This window comes from Dipodomys ordii, unplaced genomic scaffold (assembly GCF_000151885.1).
Source record: "Dipodomys ordii isolate 6190 unplaced genomic scaffold, Dord_2.0 Scaffold39, whole genome shotgun sequence".
NCBI lineage: Eukaryota > Metazoa > Chordata > Mammalia > Rodentia > Heteromyidae > Dipodomys > Dipodomys ordii.
Window position 1 is genome coordinate 8,248,053 of NW_012267255.1, and position 22,787 is coordinate 8,270,839.

The window sequence follows — 22,787 nt, forward strand, 5'->3', positions numbered from 1 at the left end:
GCCGCCGCTGGGGGGGATGATGTGGTGGTGGGCCAGCAGCTGGCTGACCGAGGGGAGCACCGTGCCCGCCCCGGGGGCCACGGGCTGCATGTCGTGGAGGTTAGAGAAGGAGAGCGCGTGCTGCGCGCGGGCGGGGGCGGCCGGCGTGGCCAGCAGAGGGTTGGGGGAGGCCTGCAGGAGCCCCGGGGACGTGAGCATCGGGGAGGAGGTGGCGTCAGACACATAGGTGTGAGGCGACTCCAGGGAGTCCACTGGGGATAAGGTCACGGAGCTCTCCGACAGCTGCACCTTCTCGCTCAGGGACTTCTTGCGCCGATTCCCCTTGGCCCCCTTGGCTAGGCTGGGGAGGCTGGTGGGCACGGCGCTCTTGGTGTTGGGCCGTCTCGGCTTCTTGCCCATGGGGGTGTGCTTCAGACTGAGGAAAGCCCTGTTGGGCCCACAGATGACGGGGGAAAGGGCGGAAGTCAGCACTGCCCCCGGCGGGCTGGGCGTCACGTTGTACTCATCCAGGAGGCGCACGATGTCATGGTGCATGCGGTCGCGGGCCACGTCCCTGGGGAGACGGTCCATATGGTCGGTGATATCCCGATTGGCAAAATGGTCTAGCAGGATCTTGGCCGCTTCATAGCTCCCCTCCCGCGCAGCAAGAAAGAGCGGCGTCTCTTCCTGTACAAAGGATCCACAGAGAACACATTCTAATGGCATCCTTGATCCAGGCCCAGCGGCTCACACTCCTAACCCTAGCAACTCTGAGAATCATGGTTTGAAGCCAGCCTGAGTAAGAAAGTCTATGGGACTCTTATCTCTAACCACCAAAAAACCTAAAGTGGAGCTGTGGCTCAAGTGGTAGAGTGACGGCCTTGAGCCAAAAAGCTAAGGGGCAGCACCCTGAGCTTTCATCCAAGTCCTAGTACTGACACAAACAAAACAAAACAAAAATACCCCACTCTTGAGAGAAGAGCAGCATTTCTCAATTTTTAATAACTAATTGCTTCATCTTTCTCCCTCTAAGTGTTTCCTTATAAAATTTTAATTTTTTTTGGTTGGAGTGGGGCTTGAACTCTGGGTCTGGGCGCTGTCCCTGAGCGCTTTTGCTCATGGCTAGTGCTCTACCACTTGGAGCCACAGCTCCACTTCCGTTTTCTGGTGGTCAATTAGAGAGTCCAACAGACTTCCCTGCCCAGGCTGGCTTTGAACCTTGATCCTCAGATCTCAGCCTCCAGAGTAGCTAGGATTATAGGCGTGAGCCAGGGGTACCTGGCTTTCCCTATGAAATTTTACTGCACCACAAATATGCTGTATGTTTACTTACATGGAGATACATTCACAATGAATGTGTATCTGAAATTTACATACAGAAAGAATAAGCCAGTTCACATCCCCCAAAGAACCTATTTTGTCCCCCTTGAGGCTACCTCTCAGCTGAGGATTTGTGAAATAAACTAAGCTCCTAAGCGGACATTCACGTAAAAGAGTACTCAGCTTATTCATATCAGTTTCTAAGAGAAAAAGGAAACAGAAGAAAGGTACGGAGAGAATAAACTAAAGAACACAGAGAAATAGAAAAAATAGAGGGAATGGTGAAAGAGAAAAGCAAGCAGGTGTGTGCAGAAAGAACTAAATCAATGAAAAGGAAGTAAGCAAGAAAAGTATGAAGAAAGGGAAGCGAGGCAGATAACTCAGAGAAAACAGCATGGTATCCAGGGACAGAAAAGAACAGCAAAGTGGAAAACAAAGACAGCAAGAGAAAACAGAGGAAACAGAAATGGGACAGGGAAGGGAACATGTGGTAGGAAAAGACTGGAAAGCTTCTGAATGGGCAAAGGGCTTGCACTCCACACCACTGGACCTTCATGGGGCTCGGAGGCAGGGTTCTGCCCAGCCTGCCTCTGTTCTTGTCTACGCTCATCACAAGCCAGGTGCACAGAGGACAGGCTGGGCAGGAGTGGCTGTGCAGGGCTCTGTCTGTACCTTGTTGTCCTGCATGTCTCGGTTGGCCCCGTTTTTCAACAGTAGAAGAGTGGCCTCCACGTTATTGACAGCAGCAGCCCAGTGCAGAGCAGATTTTCCTGTGGAGAAGATGTTTGTTCATGAGCAGAGCAGAGCAGAGCACATCCCAGGCACCAGGACCTATACAAGAAAAGCTTCAACTCCCTCAGAGATCATGGCCAGTTGTTTGGGGGGCCCTGCAGGACCATAGTGGCAGCCTCCTCCCCCTGCATTCTAAGGACACTTCTGACCGCCAGGTCGCAGGTAACTTAGATGTGGTACTCATGTCCTCTCTGTGGCGGCGGCTCTCCTTCACATGCTGAGGACAATATAATGTACCTGAGGCGTCTGCACTCATAAGTTTTTGTCTCCAAAATGGGGCTCTAAGAGCCTACACAGGACAACCAAAAACCCTCACACAGAAAATCCTTTCTCACTTATCTGGAAACCCACACTGGCTTAGTTCTCTGATCTCAACATGTTGAAGAGAATGAGTGCATGAATGAAAGCAGAGGGACTGTGCATAGCTGTATTCTATGACGTGAGAACCATGCAGCAGCGCTTCCCTTGGAGACGCGCTGCAGGGAGGACCTGTCCCTACCATGGTCGTCCACTGCATTCACGTCTGCTTGGCAGTTGATGAGCTCTGCCACCATGCCCTCTACAGCCAGACGGGCAGCCAGGATCAGGGGTGTAGTGCCATCATTCATTCTGGCATCTAGATCAGTGACTCGGCTGCGGATCAGAATCTAGAAGAGGAATAGAAAAGTCACTTTGGTCAAAAGAAATAATGCAACGGAGAGACGAAGAAACAATGGAATCGGACCTGAGGCTACACTATAGGCTCCCAGAGAGCAGTAAAGTCTTACTATCTTTAAGCCCAAGAGTCTAACACAATCAATCAATGTTTGAGGAAGGAAGGAAGGAAAGAAGGAAGGAAGGAAGGAGGGAAGGAAGGAAGGAAGGAAGGAAGGAAGGAAGGAAGGAAGGAAGGAAGGAAGGATCCAACCCACAATGGATGATCAAGATGTACTGGCCACAAAGAAATGTACTACTGTGTAAGGGAAACAGATGAATTTCAGAAAGCATCTCATTCTCACACAATGCAAGATCAAGGTGATTCACAATCCCTTGTGAGGAGGGTGAACTCAAAAGATGTAGCACTGTACAGTCCAGTCAGGTCAGGAAAATGGCCGCTGGGCTGCTGGAAGCCCACATAGCTGGAGAGACCACAGGGGCAGTTAACACTGAGGCTCCCGATCAGGGGTGGCTCTCCTCACATCAGCATAGCAAAATGCAGCTGAAATGCAGCCTCTGCTGCCTCCTCTCACTATCTGCCGGGACGTTATCAGGCTTGCCTTTTCTTCTCTTCTTTCCCATAGCAATAGTGACTCATCTCTCAGAATTATTTAAGTTGGGTGCAGGTAGCTCATGTCTGTAAACTCAGGAGGCTGAGATTTGAGCATCTCAGTTGAAAGCCAGCAGACAGATCTGAGAGACGTTTTTCTAATTAAACAGCAAAAAGCCAGAAGTCGAGCTGCGGTCAAGTGGTAAGAGTACCAGCCTTGAGCAGAAAAGCTAAGGAAGGGGCCGTGCCCAGGCCCTGAGTTCACGCTCCAGTACTGGCACGGACAACCAATTACTGAGTGAATGTCAATGAGGTATTAATTGCCTTCACAAGATGAAACATCATAGACCTGTAAGAGATCCTTACATTTGCAGGTTCCTCACCTGGAAGACGCCTTGGGCATCCGCAGCCACTGCAGCATGGAGGGGGCAGCGGCCCATATTGTCCTGGGCATTGGCATCGGCTCCTGCATCCAGGAGGCGCTTGGCCGCATCAGCTCTTGAGTAGCGGGCTGCAAGGTGCAGGGCCATCTCACCAGTCCGGTCTGTCTGCGCCTGGAGGCTGGCGCCCTGGTACACCAAGTCGGTGATGATGTTGGCAGCGGAGTCCTCGGCATCCTCATCTTCATCACTCACGTCTGAGCTGCCTCCCCGAAGAGAAGCCAGCATCAGCGGGGTGCACCCATCTGCAGGAAAGGAAGCCCCAGGAAATGTGATTACTGCAGGAGCCCACCGGAAACGGAATCTCTGTGCTTCTTGCAAGGACGGTGCTAAGTTTTAGATCTGCCACCTACTTGTCCTCTGATGTCATTCATGTAAACAGTATTGGGAAAGCAAGAGCCACGTGAGCTGGGGACTCTGTTCTCAGTTAAACAACCTTTTCCATGCCATTAAAAAAAAAATTCGTGTGTGTGTGTGCATCACTGGGGCTTGAACTCAGGGTTTGGACACTATTCCTTGGGTTTCTGTGCTCAAGGTTAGCACTCTACTATTTGAGCCATGAATCTACTTATGGCTTTTTGGTGGTTAACTGGAGAGAAGACTTTCCTGCATGGATTGGCTTTGAACCTCAATCTTCAGATCTCAGCCTTCTGAACAGCTAGGATTACAGGTATGAGCCACTAGTGCCCAGCTCAAGTGCTATGCTATTTTAAGCTAGATAATCTTTAGCATATCCAGTATTTCTGAGATAACTATATGCATAATACATAAACGAAACTAATTCTCTATCCTCTGCTTTAGGATACAGTTTTCCTGTCCTACTGAAATCTAACATTTAGCCTGCTGTTTGTTCTCAATATGCTGTTATGAAACTGTAAGAAATTCTTTGCTTGCTTCTGAGTTCATTATTTCTACATCATGTTCATTTCCTTGAGCTGACGTAAGGTCTGTGGAGCTGATGGGGACACTCTGCCTAGTGCAGAGCAGGCCCAGCAGTGCTGACCTGGGCCCCGGACATTCACATCCAACACGTCCACCTCCTGCTCTGCCTGAGGAGGAGTGAGAGCCAGTGACGGTGTCCGACGGATGTCAGCGGCTTCCAGGTGCTGCTGTGTCCATGGGCGTCGGTCAATGGGGTCATCTTCTGAGAGTAAAGCCTCGTCTTCAGGCTGGAAGAGAAAACCATGCTTCTGAGCCATAGACTCTCACCAAAGCTGCTGACAAGTCAAGTCTCCTGCAACCCCACCGCACCACCCCCTTGAACCTCCATCCATTTTTCTCTCTCTCAGCTCTAATCTTCCCTCTGACTTTCTACTGCTCTTACCATGTGGTTCCTCTTGACTTTTCCCGCATCACCTGGGCAATTCTTTCCACCTCTCCATCCCTACCCCAGGCTTTAGCCCTCATATGCTACTTCTTGGTTTTTATTTTTTTCCCCTTTTTCTTTTGTTCCTGAGGCTTTGAACTCAGGGACTGGGAGCTGACCCTGAGCTTTTGTGCTCAAGGCTAATACTGCTCCATTACTTTGAGCCCCAGCACCATTTCCAACTTTTCTGTAGTTGAATTTTAAGAGTCTCATGGACATTTCTTTCCAGGCTGGCTTTGAACTGCAATCTTATATCTTAGTTTTCTGAGTAGCTAAGATTACAGGCGTGAGCCACCAGTGCCTGGCCTCATATTCTATTCTATACTCTCAGAGCACTTAATTCTGCTCTGACCTCTGCTTGGATCTTCCCTGCCTACAAAGGCTTCCTCCAATTCTTTGTCTTACTAACTCCTGCCTACCTTCAGGTAGAAATTGGACTTTAACTGCACTTTCTGGTCCTAAATAGTAACTTTGCCCATCTTTACTAGGCAGCTATGTGGCAGTCTCTACTGCCACTCTAGGGGATGAGCCTAGTTCAAGGCTTCCTTGCTGTACTTCATCCAGCATCCAGCCCAGAGCACCACAGTGTTATCAGTGTCCTGAGGTGCCTATAGTCCATGAGCATCAGGGCTAGCCACCCGCCTCCCACCCAGGACACTCTGGGATTAAAGACATCTGAAATGAGACTAAAGGATGGCTGACCAGATGGTTCTGCCAAAGTCAGCTTACCTTCGCTTTCTTTGGCTGGGGTCCTTCATCATCTACCCAATGTTCGCTTGTTCCAGAACCAATTAAGTTGGCCTCTGAGACTTGTACTTTGAGATTTCTGATATGATTAGAGAGGGGAAAAACAAGAGCAGAGGTCATGACATAGACACAATGGCTTCCAACACTTCTACCACCACCCAACTCCCAAAGCTACCCCCAGAGGATAGGCAGTACTTGATGTGACATTTCTGAGCATTTAGTTTCTCCTTCCCAGTGAACAAGAGCTTACAATGACAATGTGCCCCATCTCTGAAGCTGAGCTTGATTCCAGTGACATATATGTACAGAAGAGACATAGCACTCAGAACTGTCTGTGTGGTACCTCCGTCACTCACAAGTCATTTATAATCAGGGTCAAGATTAGGTAATTAATGAGCAGAGCTCAGAATGGGCAATAGGATACACTTTTAAATCTCATTCTTGCTTATTGCTATGCATGGTGGCTCATTGGCAGGACTCTCTTACTTAAGTCCCACGGCATCCTGTCCCACCGGCTCACGACGCTTGTGATTGCTGGAATCTCGACGAAGAGTGAAACCTTCAGGTAGCCAGAGGAAGCCATGTTTCCGTTTCCGTTTTGCCATGATGACCCCCAGCAGGATAATAAACAGGATAATGACAATAGCAACAGCAAGGAGATAGAGAAGCTGGGTGTGGCCTGGAGGTATGGATTCACCTGAAAATCCAGAGACCAGGGATGTGCTGACTTGAAGGGCTGACCCGCTGAATGGTGCCCCGCTCCCACACCGTGTCTTTCCCCAACCCTTTCTCTGTGACACCCAGGGAACTCACTGACAACAGACACAAGAGGGTATGACAGAGTCCCCTGAATAGCGTGAGAAGCCAGCAGAGCTGCTGCAGCATCAGTGTTCTTGAAGCACTGGTCCGAATCTTGGACACACTGGCGGTTGTCAATTTCCAGAAACACCTTAGAGCTAAGAGAGAAGAAGGGACATGGTGTATAGAATAGAAGGATGCAGGTCCAGCAGGCCAAGCCAAAATAGGGTTACCCTTAGGACACTGCTTCCAGTAAGAACTCAGAAGATGAGGATACTGTCACTTGGGATTCTAGGTTCATGTGTTTAAGTTCTTGGTCAGTCTAGTACATCCCTTCAGATTCTAGATACTGATGCCCACCTAGACCACTACTGGCCTTCCTTGGGGGCTGAGGGAACCTCTGACTGGGACAATGTATAAATAAGGTGTCTGTCCACCTCCTCTGACAGGTCTGAGTTCCCTACCCTTTCTCCTTAGTGGCATTCGGTACCATGTGAAATCCACTGGGCTCATGCTGGGCCCTTCTCTTCTGTCTATATTCAATTCTCAGTGAGCAAGAAGGTGAAACTCACGGTATACACTGACAAATAACATGAGCAACACAACTGGACATCACTGCCCTTGTCAAAGAGACACTATATGGTCAAAGGGTCTTGAAAACAAGACAAAAATTAATGCAAAAGAGGGTTTTGAAGCAGTTCTAGCAAAATGTTGGGATCCCAGCATTTGAGAAAGTGTTTCCCATACCCACCCCCTTGCTCTAGCTTACTTTTCAGGATCCCACCACTAAGGCAAATCTTTTTGTCAGGGAATGGGGAACATGAAGATTTGAACTCAGGACTTGCTGCTTTCTAGTCAGGCATTCTGTAGCTTGAGTCACACCTCTAGCTCTTTTGCTTTTGTTATTTTTGAGTCAAGATCTCACTTTGGACTAGGCTGGCCTAGACCACAATCCTATTTACTTTTCTTGCTATTGCTAGAAGGGCGAGCAAATGCCACCATGCCCAGTAGTTTCTGTTGAGATGCGGTTTCATGAACTTTTCTGCCCTGAAACTAAGATCCTTCAGTTCTTAGTTTCTTGGATAGTGGGAAGAACAGGTATGTACCACTGATCCCAGGTATTAAAGAAATGGAGCCTGAACTTAGGGCTTTGTGCTTGCTAAATAGAACCTTACCTCTTTTTCCCTCAACATCAGTACTGGGGCAAGGTGTCTATCATAAGTGGTGGGCCATCCTATTTGTCTAAGCTTTGCATTTCCATAGGCTGAGTTATCAAAAATGCTCAGCTTGCCAGGTGCTAGTGGCTCACCCCTATAATACTAGCTACTCATGAGGCTGAGATCTAAGGATCGCAGTTCAAAGCTAGCCTGGAGAAAATAGTCCACAAGATTCTTATCTCCAATTTACCATCAGAAAACTAGAAGTGGCACTGAGGCTCAAAGTGATAGGGTGCTAGCCTTGAGTTGGAGAGCTTAGCAACAACACCCAGGTGCCACGACTACCACCAACAAAAGCTCAGCTTTTTACAGTTAACCTTTAAAGAACCTACCCAGCAACCTCCTGATCGTGTTCATCAGGAAGAGACCTCCGTGCCACCTTCTGCTTCTTCAAGGCAGCTGGCTTCTCACCATAGTACGGGTACACCATGAGGCTCCCCTGGGAGTCCCGCTTAATGCGAAGGTTGGTGTGGAGCAGGGTGCCCAGGGCCCGCAGGAAGCTGCGTGAGTCCTGGAGCAGCTGCTCTGGGGGAAGCAGCACCACTATGACCAGAGTGCCCTCCGCCAGGTTCTCGGGCCGGTCAGCAGCACAGTCCAGCCCATCCCAGCCACACTCTTCACTGTTGCAGCCCTGGTCGCAGTGGTTGTCTTTGAAGTGGTCTGCACAGTACTTGTCATACCTAGCAGAGGAAAAAAAAAAGCAGAGAAAGGAGCTCGGACTAGACTGGGGCTCCAGTGGGCTTGGAACACTGTGGTTTTCCTACCCATCTTTTGTGGCCTCTATTGGGATCAAAATGCCCTGTGCTAACTTGAGTCTGTCCCTGACACCATGGGGTACACAGTCTAGGTTGCTCATCACTGAGTACTGCCTAGGAAAGGAGGCACGCTGTATGATGCGCTGTATGCACCCAGGGCTCCCGCACAGCCCAGTCTGAGTCAGAGTTTTCACAAAGCTGTGTCACGAGGAGCCGGGAATGTGGCTTAGTGGTAGTGTGTGAAGAAGTTCTGGGTTCGATTCCTCAGTACCACATACACAGAAAAAGCTGGAAGTGGTGCTGTGGCTCAAGACATAGAGTGTCAGCCTTGAGCAAAAGCAGCTCAGGGACAGTGCCCAGGCCCTGAGTTCAAGCCCCAGGACTGGAGGGGGGTAGGGGGGAAGCTATGTCACTGAGACCAGTCACCCACAATGCTTCCTGCAGTTTCACCCACTGCTCCCAGTAAGATAGCAATGAGTCTTAGGAGTAAAGAGAGCCACAGGTGGTTTCAGACCCAGAATTAGAGATGCTTTACAGAGAAACTTCTCAATTGAGCCCATTTTTAAATCTTTTTTCTTTTTGTGCTGATACTGGGGTTCCCAAGTCAGGGTCTTGTTCTCACTAGCTTTATTTGCTCAAGGCGAGCACTCTACCTCTTGAGCCACAGCACCACTTCCAGTTTTCTGGTGGTTCATTGGAGATAAGAGTCTCAGGCTGGGAAGGTGGCTCAGAGCACTTGCTTTGCATGCTTGAGGCCCTGGGTTCGATTCCTCAGCACCACATAAGCAAAAAGAAAAAGCCAGAAATGGCGCTGTGGCTCAAGTGGTAGAATGCTAGCCTTGAGCTGAAGAGCTAAGGGGCAGCGCCCAGGCCCAGGGTTCAGGCCCATGACCGGACCCAAAAAAAAAAAAAATCAACTTTATTGGGCTGGGAAGGTGGCTCAGTGGTAGAGCGCTTGCCTTGCATGCAAGAGGCCCTGGGTTCGATTCCTCAGCACCACGTAAGCAAAAAAGAAAAAAGCCGGAAGTGGCACTGTGGCTCGAGTGGTAGAGTGCTAGCCTTGAGCTGAAGAGCTGAGGGACAGCGCCCAGGCCCAGAGTTCAGGCTCCACGACCGGACCCAAAAAAAAAAAAAAGAAAGAGTCTCACGGATTTTCCTGCCCAGGCAGGTTTTGAACCACAACCCTCAGATCTCAGCCTCCTTGGTAGCTAGGATTATAGGTGTGAGCCCCCACCACTCAGCTTGGCGGACTCTTTACGTTGTAGGGCCTTAGGTCCCTCACCTTTGAAGGACTGTTAACAATAGCCATGCCCCAGAGTCCGCTGGGAATTAACTAGAGCAAAATGACATGGAATGGCTGGTAGGAAAGTTACTACATAGACCATAAAACACCCTGAAATTATAATGGTGAAGACAGCAGAAGGGTTATTCAGAGGCATAACCTAGCTCATGCTTCCAGATAAATCTAGACAGAGAAAGCAGTCTCAAAGAAAGAATGGGTGAGGAGAGGGAGTACCTTTCTAGCCATCCTGCAGGCAGGTGGTGTGAGCTGCTGCCCGCTAGTGGGCAGGGCCACTTCCAAGAGTTATTTCCCCCAGGAGGTGAGGCACGAGGCAGGTGAGGAGGCAGAGAGAGGCAGGGAGGGGGAGGTTACACAGCGAGCATGGCTGGTGCTCAGTCAGCCAGGGAGGGCACAGGATAGCGTGTGATGAGACAAGGCTGGCACCATCTGAAAAGCAGAGGCGGCGTGGGCCAAAGCAGCACTGGAGTGGATAGGAGTAGAGGCGGCGTGGGCCACAGTACTGGAGGATAGGAGCAGAGGCGGCGTGGGCCGAAGCAGCACTGGAGTGGTTAGGAGCAAGAACAAGAAGCCAAAGGCATGTTAGTGACAGTCTCATTCGCTTCTGGAGAGCCTGGGGCCCTTACTTGCATGTCTTGCTGTTGCCCTGACATTCGAAGTTGTCAAACAGGCACTCAGCGGTGTTACACAGTTGGTCACACTGGTTGTTGATATAGTCCCAGCAGGGGATGGGTGCGGTACAGTTGGCCCAGGGGTTCTCCATGGTGAGGGAACAGTCGCCCCCGTCCCACTGGCAGGCGTGGCTGTTGCAGGCCTCATCGCAGACCCCATCCCGAGCTTTGTCGATGCAGTACTGACTCAGACAGGTGGCTGCAGGGGTGCTGGTGGGGACAGGGTACAGCTCACACTGTCTGCCCCAGAAAGGTGGAGAGCAATGGCATGAGTAGTAAGGAGGGTGGTGCTGAGGGCGGCAGCTGCCCCCGTGCTGGCAGGGGTTACTGGCACAGCCTGACTCGCAGTCCTGAGGGTTGGGGCAGAAGCAGCGGGGTCCCGAGGCAGTGTGCACACAGTGCTCTCCTCTCCGGCACTTCACCTGTCCACAGCTGCTCTGGCATTTTGCCCCAGAGAATCCCTGTGGAAAGCAGGGGAGACATGAACAGGGCAGGCAGATAAGAGACTTTCTGTCCCTCACCTACTCCACAACTCTCTGGAGAGATTGATAACTGGTTAAAATCCCACCCTACCCTCCCACCCCCATGTAACATCCTGAACCACCAAGTTCTCAGAAATGACCTTTGCAGGTCAGTCAAAGGTAAAGGCTGAAGGCCCCATGAAAAGTGTGGCATTTTTAGTTTTTGTGCTAGTACTAGGGCTTGAACTCTGGGCCTGGGTGCTGGACTTCAGCTTTTTCACTCAAGGCTAGTGCTGTACTAATTCAGCCACACCTCCACTTCCAGCTTTTTGCAGGCATTTTGCAGAATATGAGTCTCATAAGATTTTCCTGCCCAGGGTAGCTTTGAACTGCAATCTGTGGATCTTCCCTGTGTAGCTAGGATTATAGTAGTCACTTGTGCCCTGCTAGAGTGTAGGGTTCTTAAACTAGAAACGAAGTCCACACATCATGATGGGACAGACGTTAGAAGGCCTTATCTATAGGCACCTCTCTAATTACTGCTAGATCACCATTTTAGTGGCTTTCAGCAGGAAGAAAAAGCATCCTACGAGGAATTTGGGAATCTCTGGATTCCAAGTTTTTCATATTCTACTTCTTCCTTGTGCTTTCTACTTGGTGTCAGCTAAGGTTACTGGAATTTCTCCTGGTGTCTCTCCACACATAATGATTATCTGCTTTAGGGAACTGTCAGCTTTTGGTAAGGAGTAATGTCCAAAATTGTTTCTTTCTTAATTGAAGAAGGAACTTGATCGCAAATGGTTCCTGTTGAAGAACATACACATTCTGTCTATCTGATCAGGGAGAATGAGCTCCAGCATGGGACCACAAAGCCACAACCAGTGGCCCTCTTTCATGGGACATTCCAGTGTTTGTGGGTTTTTTTCCTAATGTTCTGTAAACTGGTAATCACAGACATAGAAGCTGGCAGCTTCCGGCCAGGCCTAAACACTTCACAGGAAAAAAAACAAAAAACAAAAGCCAAAGCACTTTTTTCTAAAGGAGCAAACACTGAGAAATCTACCCATCAGGAAACTTGAAAAACCACAGTGTGAACTCAGCTTTGTGACAGCTCATATGAAGACCACTGTTCCCTAAACTGGCGGCAGGCCACTTACAGGGGGACAGAGACAAATGAAGCCATCAGGCATGTTTCTGGCCACAGCACATGTCCCTCCATTCAGGCAGGGCATCTGGGGACACACATCCATGAAGGTTTCACAGTGGCGGCCTGGAGGCAGAAAACAAACAGTTGTTTTAAAGGGCAGAAATAGTAACTTCACATTACTGAACCCAACCCCACTGGGAGGGAAACCAGACTTAGATGGAGCAGGGCTGTGAAAGAATTTGGGTTTAAGCTTCAGGAATGTGCAAAGACAAAGATGAACTTCAATGACATGATGGTTCATACCTGACCCAAACCATTTTTGTCTGTCTAGCTATGCCATAAACACAGCACAAAAAGTTATGAAAAGAGATAGACACAGAAATGACTCTAAATCTATTTTTAAATCTATTTTCAGGTGCTGGTGGCTCACTATGCAAAAGGCACAGTGATTCTTTCTCAGTATTACTGCACCCAAGCACCTTCCATATTGAACAGTTGCTCTTATTTTTTGTAAAAATTCCAAATTTCCTGAGGGTGGGGGTGGAGCGAGAGCGCGCCATTACCAGGGCTTTGAACTCAGTGCCCTGCACGGTGTTCTACCACTTGAGCCATGGCTCTGTTTCCAGCTTTTTGGTGGTTAGTTGGAGATAAGAGTCTCACAGATTTGTCTGCCCATGCAGGTTTTGAACAGTAATCCTCAGATCTCAGTCTCCTAAACAGCTAAGATTACAGAGTCACTGGACACCCAGAGCTCCTGAGATTCTTTTTTTTTTGTCAGTCGTGGGGCCTGAACTCTGGGCCTGGGTGCTGTCCCTCAGCAATTCAGCTCAAGGCTAGCACTCTACCACTTGAGCCACAGCGCCACTTCCAGCTTTTTTGCTGATGTGGTACTAAGGAATCGAACCCAGGGCCTCATGCATGCAAGGCAAGCACTCTACCACTGAGCCACCTTCCCTGTCCCTGAGATTCTTAACGATAACAAATCTTTAATATTGGAAAGGAAGAGAAGCAGTAAATCAAGGAAAGGAGGAATGCAGGCTAGAGATGGCTTTAGGATATTGCTGTCTCTACCTATGCCGAACAAGAATTCTGCAACAACCTATTCTCTGACTGTCAAAGAGAGTGGTAACCTGTTGAGTATAAGAACCACAACTACGGACTCCAGACAGATTTCAGTCTGAGGAACTGATGACCTGCCACATCTACATGTAAGTAACTTACTTAGCCCCCAGAGGCCATCCCACGGTCCTTCTCCAGAAGTGTTAGTGTGAGTGATAAAGTCCCTATTCTGATCTTCATTTTGCCCCGCATCAAGGACAAGACTAAGGAGCATGGCCAAGCCTTTGCCATGTAGGGGGCACCTGTGATGACCACAGTGGCTTTGCCCTGAATCCAGAGTTAGAAAGATGACAGCGACAGGAACTTGTAAGTATCTCAAGTCATCACACATCAGAGGTGGCTGAGTGGCATGCCCAGAGTTAGATGTAAGATTCTTGAAAACAAAATGCTAGTATTCTCAGATGAAAAGAATTCTGTGGATATATGATAAGGATGGAAACACTGCAGCATGAACAAACTTAATGCACAGTGTATGGTGAACATATTTTGCTCATATATACATATATAGCATGCATTTATATATGATACATATATGTATATACATATATGATATAATCAATTAAAAACAAAAGAGAACCTCAGGAAAAGTCAATGGTAGAAACTGATCATTAAATCTATGGACCACAGACCTACAAAAGAAATGGCCACTTAAACTGCCCATATATAGCAAGGTATTTGCTCTATACTGGATGTGGTCAAGAGTCATTCAGGGCTATATCTACAGTCACTCAACAAAGCCTTTCCAGGGCAGAGTGATGGGGCTGAGTAGGTTCTCACCAGTGAAGGCACTTCGGCAGACACACTGGTAGTCATTGGTGAGCTGGATACAGTCCAGGCTGCCCTCAGAGTTGCAGGGGCTGGAGAGGCACTCGTTGATGTCCCCTTCACACCGTTCCCCGGCAAAGCCAGGCAGGCAGAGACAATTATAGCCCCCAATCCTGTCCACACACTGGCCCCCATTCAGGCAGTGGGGACCCCCAGCACAGTCATCAATGTTCTCTTCACAAAGTAGGCCTGGAGGAGAGAGGAGATACAGAATTACAAGTGCCTTTTGAATACTGCTTTCCAGAAAAAGAACAATCTTTTTTGATCATACACACACATATTATATTATATACATATACATATATAATTACTGGTGAATTAATAGGATAACAAAAAAATACCCAAAGAAAAATTCAAACACATGTGAGAATCTAGAATTTGATAAAAATACTACCTCAAATCAATCACGAAAAAGGCCAAGCATTCAATAAATTGTGCCAGGAAGAATCCATAATCATAAGGAAAAAGTGCTCTGTATTCCAAATACTTGAAGAAAATATGGTAGAAATCCTTTATAAACCTTAGTGTGTGGCAGATATTGCTATGATTCTGACTCGAATGCCAGACGCATGGATTTAAAAAGATTGATAAATTCAATATGATTAAAAATATCTGGTTAAAAACAAAACTAAAAAAAATTTAAAAAAAGAAAGAAAATCAAAGGAAAGCCAGATACTGGTGGCTCACACTTGTAATCCGGCTACTCAGGAGGCTGAGACCTAAGATTATGGTTTGAAGGAAAGTCTGTGAGACTCTTAGCTCCAATTAAGCACTAAAAAGCCAAAAGTGGTGCTGTGGTTCAAGTGGCAGAGGCACCAGCTTTGAGAATAAAAGCTCATGGACAGTGCCTAGGCTCTGAGTTCAAACCCAGGATGGGCACCAAAAAATAAAAGAAAAAAAAAACCCCACTGTATTGGGAAAATACTTGCTTGTGATATCAGAAACAGGTAAATTCTATAAAATACTAAAATCAACAATGTAATATAATGGGAAAAAGGCACAAATACCAGGTAAATCATATAGGAAAAGGAAAACCAAAGAATTTTTAAATGAGCATATGTTCAATCACACTGAGAAGAAACCAGTGTTCTGCTAACATGGCAATTCAGCAATGACATCTAAAAGTATAAATGAACATACTTCCCAATCTAGCAGCTGTATATCTGCAAATATATTCTACAAACATACTTAGATGCATGCAAGATAACCCAAATATCTACAGTATCAGTTAAGTAAAACATGGAATGTTCACATGTGGGAATTCTGAAGCTATTAAAAAAAGATTGAAGATGTTCTTTATTTTGATATGGAAATGTCTCAAAGTAAGTAATAACATCAAGGACAAAAGAATGTGCTTAATATTCTATCTTCAGAGTTAAAAGGGGAAGTTAAAATATCTTTGTATTTGACTTCTATGTAAATGAATTTCTGAAGACTACTTTAGGAAAAAAGAAGACACTAAAGAAACTGAAAGGGGTAGTTCCTGTTGGTGAGTGTGAGTGTGTCTTTTTACTCTGTGCTTTTTCTTTTCTTTCTTTTTTTTTTTTTTGGGGTCCGGTCGTGGGGCCTGAACTCTGGGCCTGGGAGCTGTCCCTCAGCTCTTCAGCTCAAAGCTAGCGCTCTACCACTTGAGCCACAGCGCCACTTCCGGCTTTTTTTGCTTATGTGTTGCTGAGGAATCGAACCTAGGGCGTCAGGCATGCAAGGCAAGCGCTCTACCACTGAGCCAACTTCCCAGCCCCACTCTGTGCTTTTTCTATGTGTATGCTCATGTCTATGTGTGTATATTACCTTATTTCCTATTTGCAAATTAAATACAAAATAAAGTAAAAGTAAACAAAAGCAGTATGTACTCCCAGGCTCACAGAATATCTGCTATTTCAAGTCTGTGAATAACACAGGCAGAAATGCCTAGCCTACCATCAGAATGGAATCATCCGGAATAAATAAATCTATCAAATGAGAATCAACTCATCCTCAGCTTGAAGTAAAACAGAAGAGATGGGCAGAAGTACCCCGAGCACTAGGAGTTACAGGTGTACCCAAGATCCAAAGCTGAGGAGAATAAAGATACTCATCAATAACCAGAATAGTTATGCAACTCAGGATAAATAAACACCGCTCCACCTACCTGAACAAAGCCATGGAGAATTACAATGTTGTGTCTTTGTTCAGGTAGGTGGAGGTATGGATTAACTCAGAGATCTACAGAGCCTGTCATGGAGCCAGTTTTATCATCGTTCACTTTTCAAAATCACCTCAACATAAAGGAAGGATTTACACATTAGGAAACACCCTGGATGGAAGGTAAGTATGGCTAATTTCCTACCCCGAGTGCCAGGTGGGCAGGAGCACTTGAAATGGTTCACAAGGTCGACACAGGTGCCTCCGTTCTGGCATGGCTGGTTCTGGCACTCATCAACTTCATACTCACAGTTCACACCCTGATAACCTGGAACACACTGCCAGGGGGAAGCAAAAAGGACAAGAAATATGAGATCATTTCTGGAACAGACCACCAAAACAGGTGAGGTCACTATCCCTTCTACATTTCTCCTGAATCATCACATTCTTTGCCCAAGCTCACCGGCATTTATCTCGTCCTCTTCCCGCTAATAAAAAAGGGGGCTTCTGCGGGCTTCTGCAAACCTCCTCAGCATAGGCTCCTTCATCTTTAAAATATCATCCCTTCCTATTGATGAGGGCCCTATGATTTGAGCAGTATGTGTGGACAATAGTAAAGACTTTGTACATGTGGATCTCTAGGTTAAGAAAACTGCAGGCGGGGCTGGGAAGGTGGCTCAGTGGTAGAGTGCTTGCCTTGCATGCATGAGGCCCTGGGTTCGATTCCTCAGCACCACATAAGCAGAAAAAGCTGGAAGTGGTGCTGTGGCTCAAGTGGTAGAGCACTAGCCTTGAGCTGAAGAGCTGAAGGACAGTGCCCAGGCCCAGAGTTCAGGCACCATGACTGGCGAAAGAAAGAAAGAAAGAAAGAAAGAAAGAAAGAAAGAAAGAAAGAAAGAAAGAAAGAAAGAAAGAAAGAAAGAAAGAAAGAAAGAAAACTGCAGGTGGGGCTGGGAAGGTAGCTCAGTGGTAGAGTGCTTGCCTTGCATGCATGAGGCCCTGGATTTGATTCCTCAGTACCACATAAGCAGAAAAAGCCAGAAGTGGCGCTGTGGCTCAAGTGGTAGAGTGCTAGCCTTGAGCTGAAGAGCTGAGGGACAGTGCCTAGGGCCCAGAGTTCAGGCCCCATGACCAGCAAATAAAAAAGAATACTACAGGTATATACAGGAAACTGACATAGGTGGGCAGGGACAGAAGAAGGTAAGTCTCACAGACTTTTCTGCCTAGGCTGGCTTCAGATCACAATCCTCAGATCTCAGCCTCCTGAGTAGCTAGGATGACAAGTGTGAGCCACTGGCATCTGGCTTGAAGCAACTACATCAGTTGTTTTAGAGAACTGTTAGAATTATTGATTGATCAGTTGACTGTATAGAAAGAGGAAACAGGGCATGCCCTCAAAGTGTTTTCTCCTATTGCTGCTGCTATTCAGTTAAGTTTCAGAGATTTCTAGTGTGTGTGTGTGTGTGTGTGTGTGTTTGTGTGCACACGCGCACATATATGTGGTGAAATGCATCTAGTACTGGCTGTTGGAAATTTGGGGAGCAAGCCTGTTGGAGGAGAAATAGTTCCAGAGTATGAGTATGCTACCGTATTTCACAGGGAGGCTGACATAGTGATAACCACTATGTAGATGCCATATAAAAACCTATACACCAAACACATGAGACAGAGGCAGCTAAATTCAATACAGTAGTGTTTGTAACAGCTACACAATCTCCTGGGACTTGCTGACCTCTGCTTGCTCTGCCCTCACCTCACACCGGTATCCCCCAGTGAAGTCACTGCAGGTGGCGCCGTGCTGACAGGGATTGGATGCACACTCGTCCAGCTGCTCCTCGCAGTAGCTCCCTGTGTAGCCCGGAGGGCACTGGCAGTGATGGGTGTTGCCAGCACTGATGCAGACGCCTGAGTTTTGGCACAGGTGATCAACATGCACTTCTGAAAGGCAGGGGAGGAAAGGTATCAGGAAATGACACACAGCAAGTTCAGAAGAATTAATGAGCAAACTAATCTGAGATGGTCAAACACCTGTTTAAATTCTTTTTGTGTGTGCCAAGGCTTGAATTTCAGGCCTCATACTCTCACTTAGCTTTTTTGCTCAAGGTTGGCATTCTGCCACTTGAACCACACCTCCACTTCCTGGTTTTGGCTGGTTAAATGGAGACAAGAGTCTCATAGACTTTTTTGTCAAGGCTGTCTTTGTACCTCAATCCTTAGATCTCTTGAGTAGCCACAAGTACAGGTATAAGCCACCAGTGCTTGCCTGTGCATTAGCTTATACTTTATACTTTATTTTCAAATGTTATTCTTGTCTAGCTCTTCATAAGCCGCTAAGCCATTATCATTAAAATTAACTATGTTCTGAAAATGGAAGATGCCATCACTTCATCCCAAACATGTTTCCTTCTCAAACCTCTCAACCTGTTTCCCTAGCCTTTCTCCAGGGCTTTGCCCGCTTACCACCATCTGTCCTTCCCTCTTATCTATAATAGTAACATCAGTCCTAAAATGCTACTGGCCATACAGTATACCAGGGATGAGCCTGAGGCCAGGTTAGGCTCACAGTACACCAGGCTGAGCCTGAAGCCAGGGGTAGGCTCACTTTTGCGCAGGGCAGCCACCTCACAGGGCACGTTGGGCACATCGCAGTATGCACCAGTCCATCCAGATGGACACAGACACCGGGACTCTGCCTTCTCCTGGATGCAAGTGCCTTGGTTTTTACATGGAGATCGGCTGCAAAGGCTCACCAAGGTCTGAAACAGAGACGAAGGTATATTTACATTAAAATTCAAATACAGGAAATGAAGAAAATAAGTTACACTGTCATTCTTCTACCAATTGGGATCATAAATGCACAATATCATACCTATAGCATGGTCTAATTTTTACCCAGGCTGACCTTGAACCATAATCTTCCTAATTTCCACCTCCTGAGTAGTTGAGATTACAGGCATGAGCCACTGTACCTAGCTAAATATATTTTAACTTAAAAGACATGTAGGTAATTTGGTTTTGAAAGTATTACAACACTGTAAAATATTATTATTATTATCATCCCTTTAGGATAATAAAGATTTGTCTTAAAGATTAACTGTGAAAGATTTGATTTTGATTGTTATGATTTAGATATGGCATCTCCCACAGACTCACATGTTAAGGGCTTGGTCCTCAGAGGGTGGTATTTTTTGGAAAATTCTAGACACTTTAGGGGGTGGGCTCTATCTTGTCCCTTGCCCCCTTCCCTCTTTGCTGCTTCCTGGCCACCATAAGGTAAGCAGCCTCTCTTCCCCATGTGCCCACTGTGATGGTCAGCCTCACCATGAAACCAGCCTACCATGATCGAAACCTCTGAAGCCACGAGCCAAATAAATCCTTCCTCCTTTCAAGCTGCTCATCTCAGAGCAACAAGAAGTTGCTTTTGATGGTTTACAATGTGGAAGGGATACGTGCTTGTGTACCAAGCATATTTTTTCTCAATCTCTTAAAATCATCTTATATTTGTACGTTCACACCATATTCCTGCTGGGATCACCAGTTTGGAATCTACCAGTTGTTAAGAAAGTGACTCAGGTTTATCTCAGGCACTGCCTCTCTGAGATCCACCATCTTCTCTTTGGGAAGGGGCTCATTCTGCCTGGAAGGAGAATTAGTGTAATACTAAGCTACTCTGGGGAACAGAGTGAATGGGCGAGATGAGAACTACCTGACAGTTTTTCCCAGTGTAGCCCAAGGGGCAGGTACAGCGGTAGGTACCCAGGCCATCAACACAGGTTCCCTCATTCAGGCACGGATGAGAGTTGCACTCATTGATCTCATGGAGGCAAAAGGGACCCGTGAAACCCACAGGGCACAAGCAGGAGAAGGAGCTGATTCCATCGATACATGTGCCACCATTGAAACAGGAACTGGCAAGGAAAACAGACAAACACCGTCATCATGTGATCAGGTTCTCTGACCTACCACTGCACAGAAAGCGCTCAGAAATCTAAGATGTTACAGAGGCAAATATCTCTGAGCCTCCAAACTCGTATGTCCAGGAAGTCTGTTTTTTTTTCCCTCCAAATAGACTGGTATCAGAAGCCCTGGATGCTAACTTCCTTTCTATAACCAAAAGGTCAGAAGTGTATTTAAAGGCAGAACTTACCAGGTACCACTGGCTCCTGCCTGTAATCCTACTTAAAAGGCTGATATCTGAGGATTGCTGATCAAAGCCGCTCTAGGCAGGAAAGTCTGTTAGATTAACTACCAAAAAAGCCAGTAATAGAGCTATAGCTCAAATGGTAGAGAACCAGCTTTGAGCAAATAAGCTCAGGGACAGTACCCCAGCCATGAATTTAATCCTCAGGACGGCACCAGAAAAGAAAAAGGCAAATATATTCTCTTGTTCTAGGGGAAGTTTTCCAGGCTTTACTCAGTCCTCTGGTTTTTCACATACCACATTTTAAAGTCAACTTATTTCATATAAAATGTGTTAAATAGTCCTTCACTGTAGAATTATGACACAGAAAGGAAGTTTAAAAAAATATTGAGCCACAAGTGGTAGAGCACTTGCCTTGAGCTGAAGAGCTCAGGGACAGCACCTAGGCCCAGAGTTCAAGCCCCACAACCAAAAAAAAAAATTAGCCAGGTACTGATGGCTCACACCTGTAACCCTAGCTACTCAAGAGGCTGAGATTTGAGGATCATGATTTAAAGTTAGCTGGGGCAGGAAAGTCCATTAAACTTTTCAATTAACCACCAAAAGCCATAAGTGGAACTGTGGCTCAAGTGGGAGAGTATCAGTCTTGAGCAAAAAAGCTAAGAGACAGCATCTGAGTTCAATCACCAATAATGGCACACAAAATAACAAGAACAAAGAAAACAAACAAGAAACAATTGAAACTTCCCGGAAATTATTCAGAGTGCTAACAAATCTGCAAAGAAATAGGATTTTTAAAGGTCAATTCTCAACTAAAATGAACAAGAGAGTAGGGAGAGAACAGAAATGTGGCTCTTTCTGTTCTATAAGCAAGAAGTAAAGGATGATCCATCCCAGGAAGCCTTCCTGCCTCTAACCTGCAGTCTTCTAACTATGTCTATGAGAACAGTGAGAGAGGGCTATGTGGCAGGACTCCAGTGGAGACCTCATCTCTGCTCCACAGTCTTAGCATTCACTGTGAAGCCTCCCATCCTCCCTTTCCCTCCCCTGAGACGCAGGCATGTAAGGTGCAGGGCTCCTCACCTCTCTGTGCACTCATCGATGTTGTTCTCACAGTGCACGCCATCAAACCCTGCCTGGCACTTGCAGGTATAGCTGTTGACATAGTCAGAGCAGGTACCACCATTCTTGCAGGGTTCGCTCAGACACTCATTCATGTCTGCCTGGCACTTTTCCCCAGTGAAACCAGGAAGGCAGAGGCAGGAGAAGGTGTTCACTCCATCGACACAGGAGCCTCCATTCTGGCAAGGGTCTAAGCCAGGAGAAAAAAGTAGAGCTCAAAACAGCAGTACTGATTTGAATCTTAAACTCATACAAGTGAGTGACCTATGGGGCGCCGGTGGCTTGCACCTGTAATCTTAGCTACTCAAGAGGCTGACAGCTGCTATTTGAAGCCAGTCAGGGCAGGAAAGTCTGTGAGGTACTTATTCTCCAATTTACAATAAAAAAAGCCAGAAGTGAAGGTATGGGTCATGTGTAGAGTGACAGCACTGAGAGAAAAAGTGCTGAGGCCTTGAGATCAAGCCTTAGTATCAGCACAAAAGACAAAAGCCAAAGCAAAACAAAATAAAGCAAGGATATTACATTTGAGAGTTTAGTGACACATAAAATATATATTAACAACAGAACAAAGATGAGGAGGGTTATAAACCAAATATGCTGTTCATTATCATAGGTGATGGTTTTGGCTATCACATCATATTTTATGACTATTCACTTAAGACATTTGCAGTTCTTTTAAAAAATAGGTCAAAAAAGGCTATAGAGCATTGCCTTCTCTTGGTCATGTTTAAAATGTTACCAAGTAATTCTTAATGGACTGTACTGCTTTGACTCCTAAAGAAAGCAGCTTCAAAAAGATTTTAAAATCACTAGTGTGAAGCAGGTGTCAGTGAGCTAATGCTGTAATCCTAGCTACTTGAAAGACTAAGATCTGAGGATCATAGTTTGAAGACAGTCTGGGCAGTAAACTCCATGGGACTCTTTATCTCCACAATTAATCACCAAAAAGCTGGATGTGAAGCTGTGGCTCAAATGGTAGAGTGCTAACTGTGAGCAAAATTGCTCAGGAACAGTGCCCAGGCTCCAAGTTCAATCCCCAAGATTGGTACCAAAAAACAAACAAACAAACAAACAAAAACCACGAGTGTGGTGAGAACCAGTGGCTCATATTTTTAATCTAGCTACTCAGAAGACTGAGATCTGAGGATGGAGATTTCCAGCCTAAGCAGGAAAGTCCATGGGACACTTGGACTCTTAGCTCTAATTAGCCAGCAAAA

At 46.6% G+C, this 22,787-nt stretch overlaps 1 protein-coding gene across 1 annotated transcript in view; it reads right to left on the reverse strand.

Moving 5' to 3' along the window:
• Positions 1–22,787, reverse strand: part of LOC105987058 (neurogenic locus notch homolog protein 2) — a 145,608-nt gene that overhangs the window by 1,240 nt on the left and 121,581 nt on the right. Inside the window, exons 18-34 of the mRNA XM_013018215.1 lie at positions 21,532–21,760; positions 20,014–20,215; positions 18,910–19,063; positions 18,061–18,245; positions 16,513–16,645; positions 14,136–14,372; positions 12,250–12,362; positions 10,587–11,092; positions 8,238–8,585; positions 6,704–6,846; positions 6,377–6,587; positions 5,873–5,969; positions 4,781–4,946; positions 3,721–4,022; positions 2,591–2,738; positions 1,972–2,069; positions 3–666 (exon numbers count right to left, since the gene is read on the reverse strand). Coding sequence (XP_012873669.1) covers positions 3–666; positions 1,972–2,069; positions 2,591–2,738; positions 3,721–4,022; positions 4,781–4,946; positions 5,873–5,969; positions 6,377–6,587; positions 6,704–6,846; positions 8,238–8,585; positions 10,587–11,092; positions 12,250–12,362; positions 14,136–14,372; positions 16,513–16,645; positions 18,061–18,245; positions 18,910–19,063; positions 20,014–20,215; positions 21,532–21,760 — 3,936 coding nt within the window. The remainder of the gene's footprint in view (positions 1–2; positions 667–1,971; positions 2,070–2,590; positions 2,739–3,720; positions 4,023–4,780; positions 4,947–5,872; positions 5,970–6,376; positions 6,588–6,703; positions 6,847–8,237; positions 8,586–10,586; positions 11,093–12,249; positions 12,363–14,135; positions 14,373–16,512; positions 16,646–18,060; positions 18,246–18,909; positions 19,064–20,013; positions 20,216–21,531; positions 21,761–22,787) is intronic.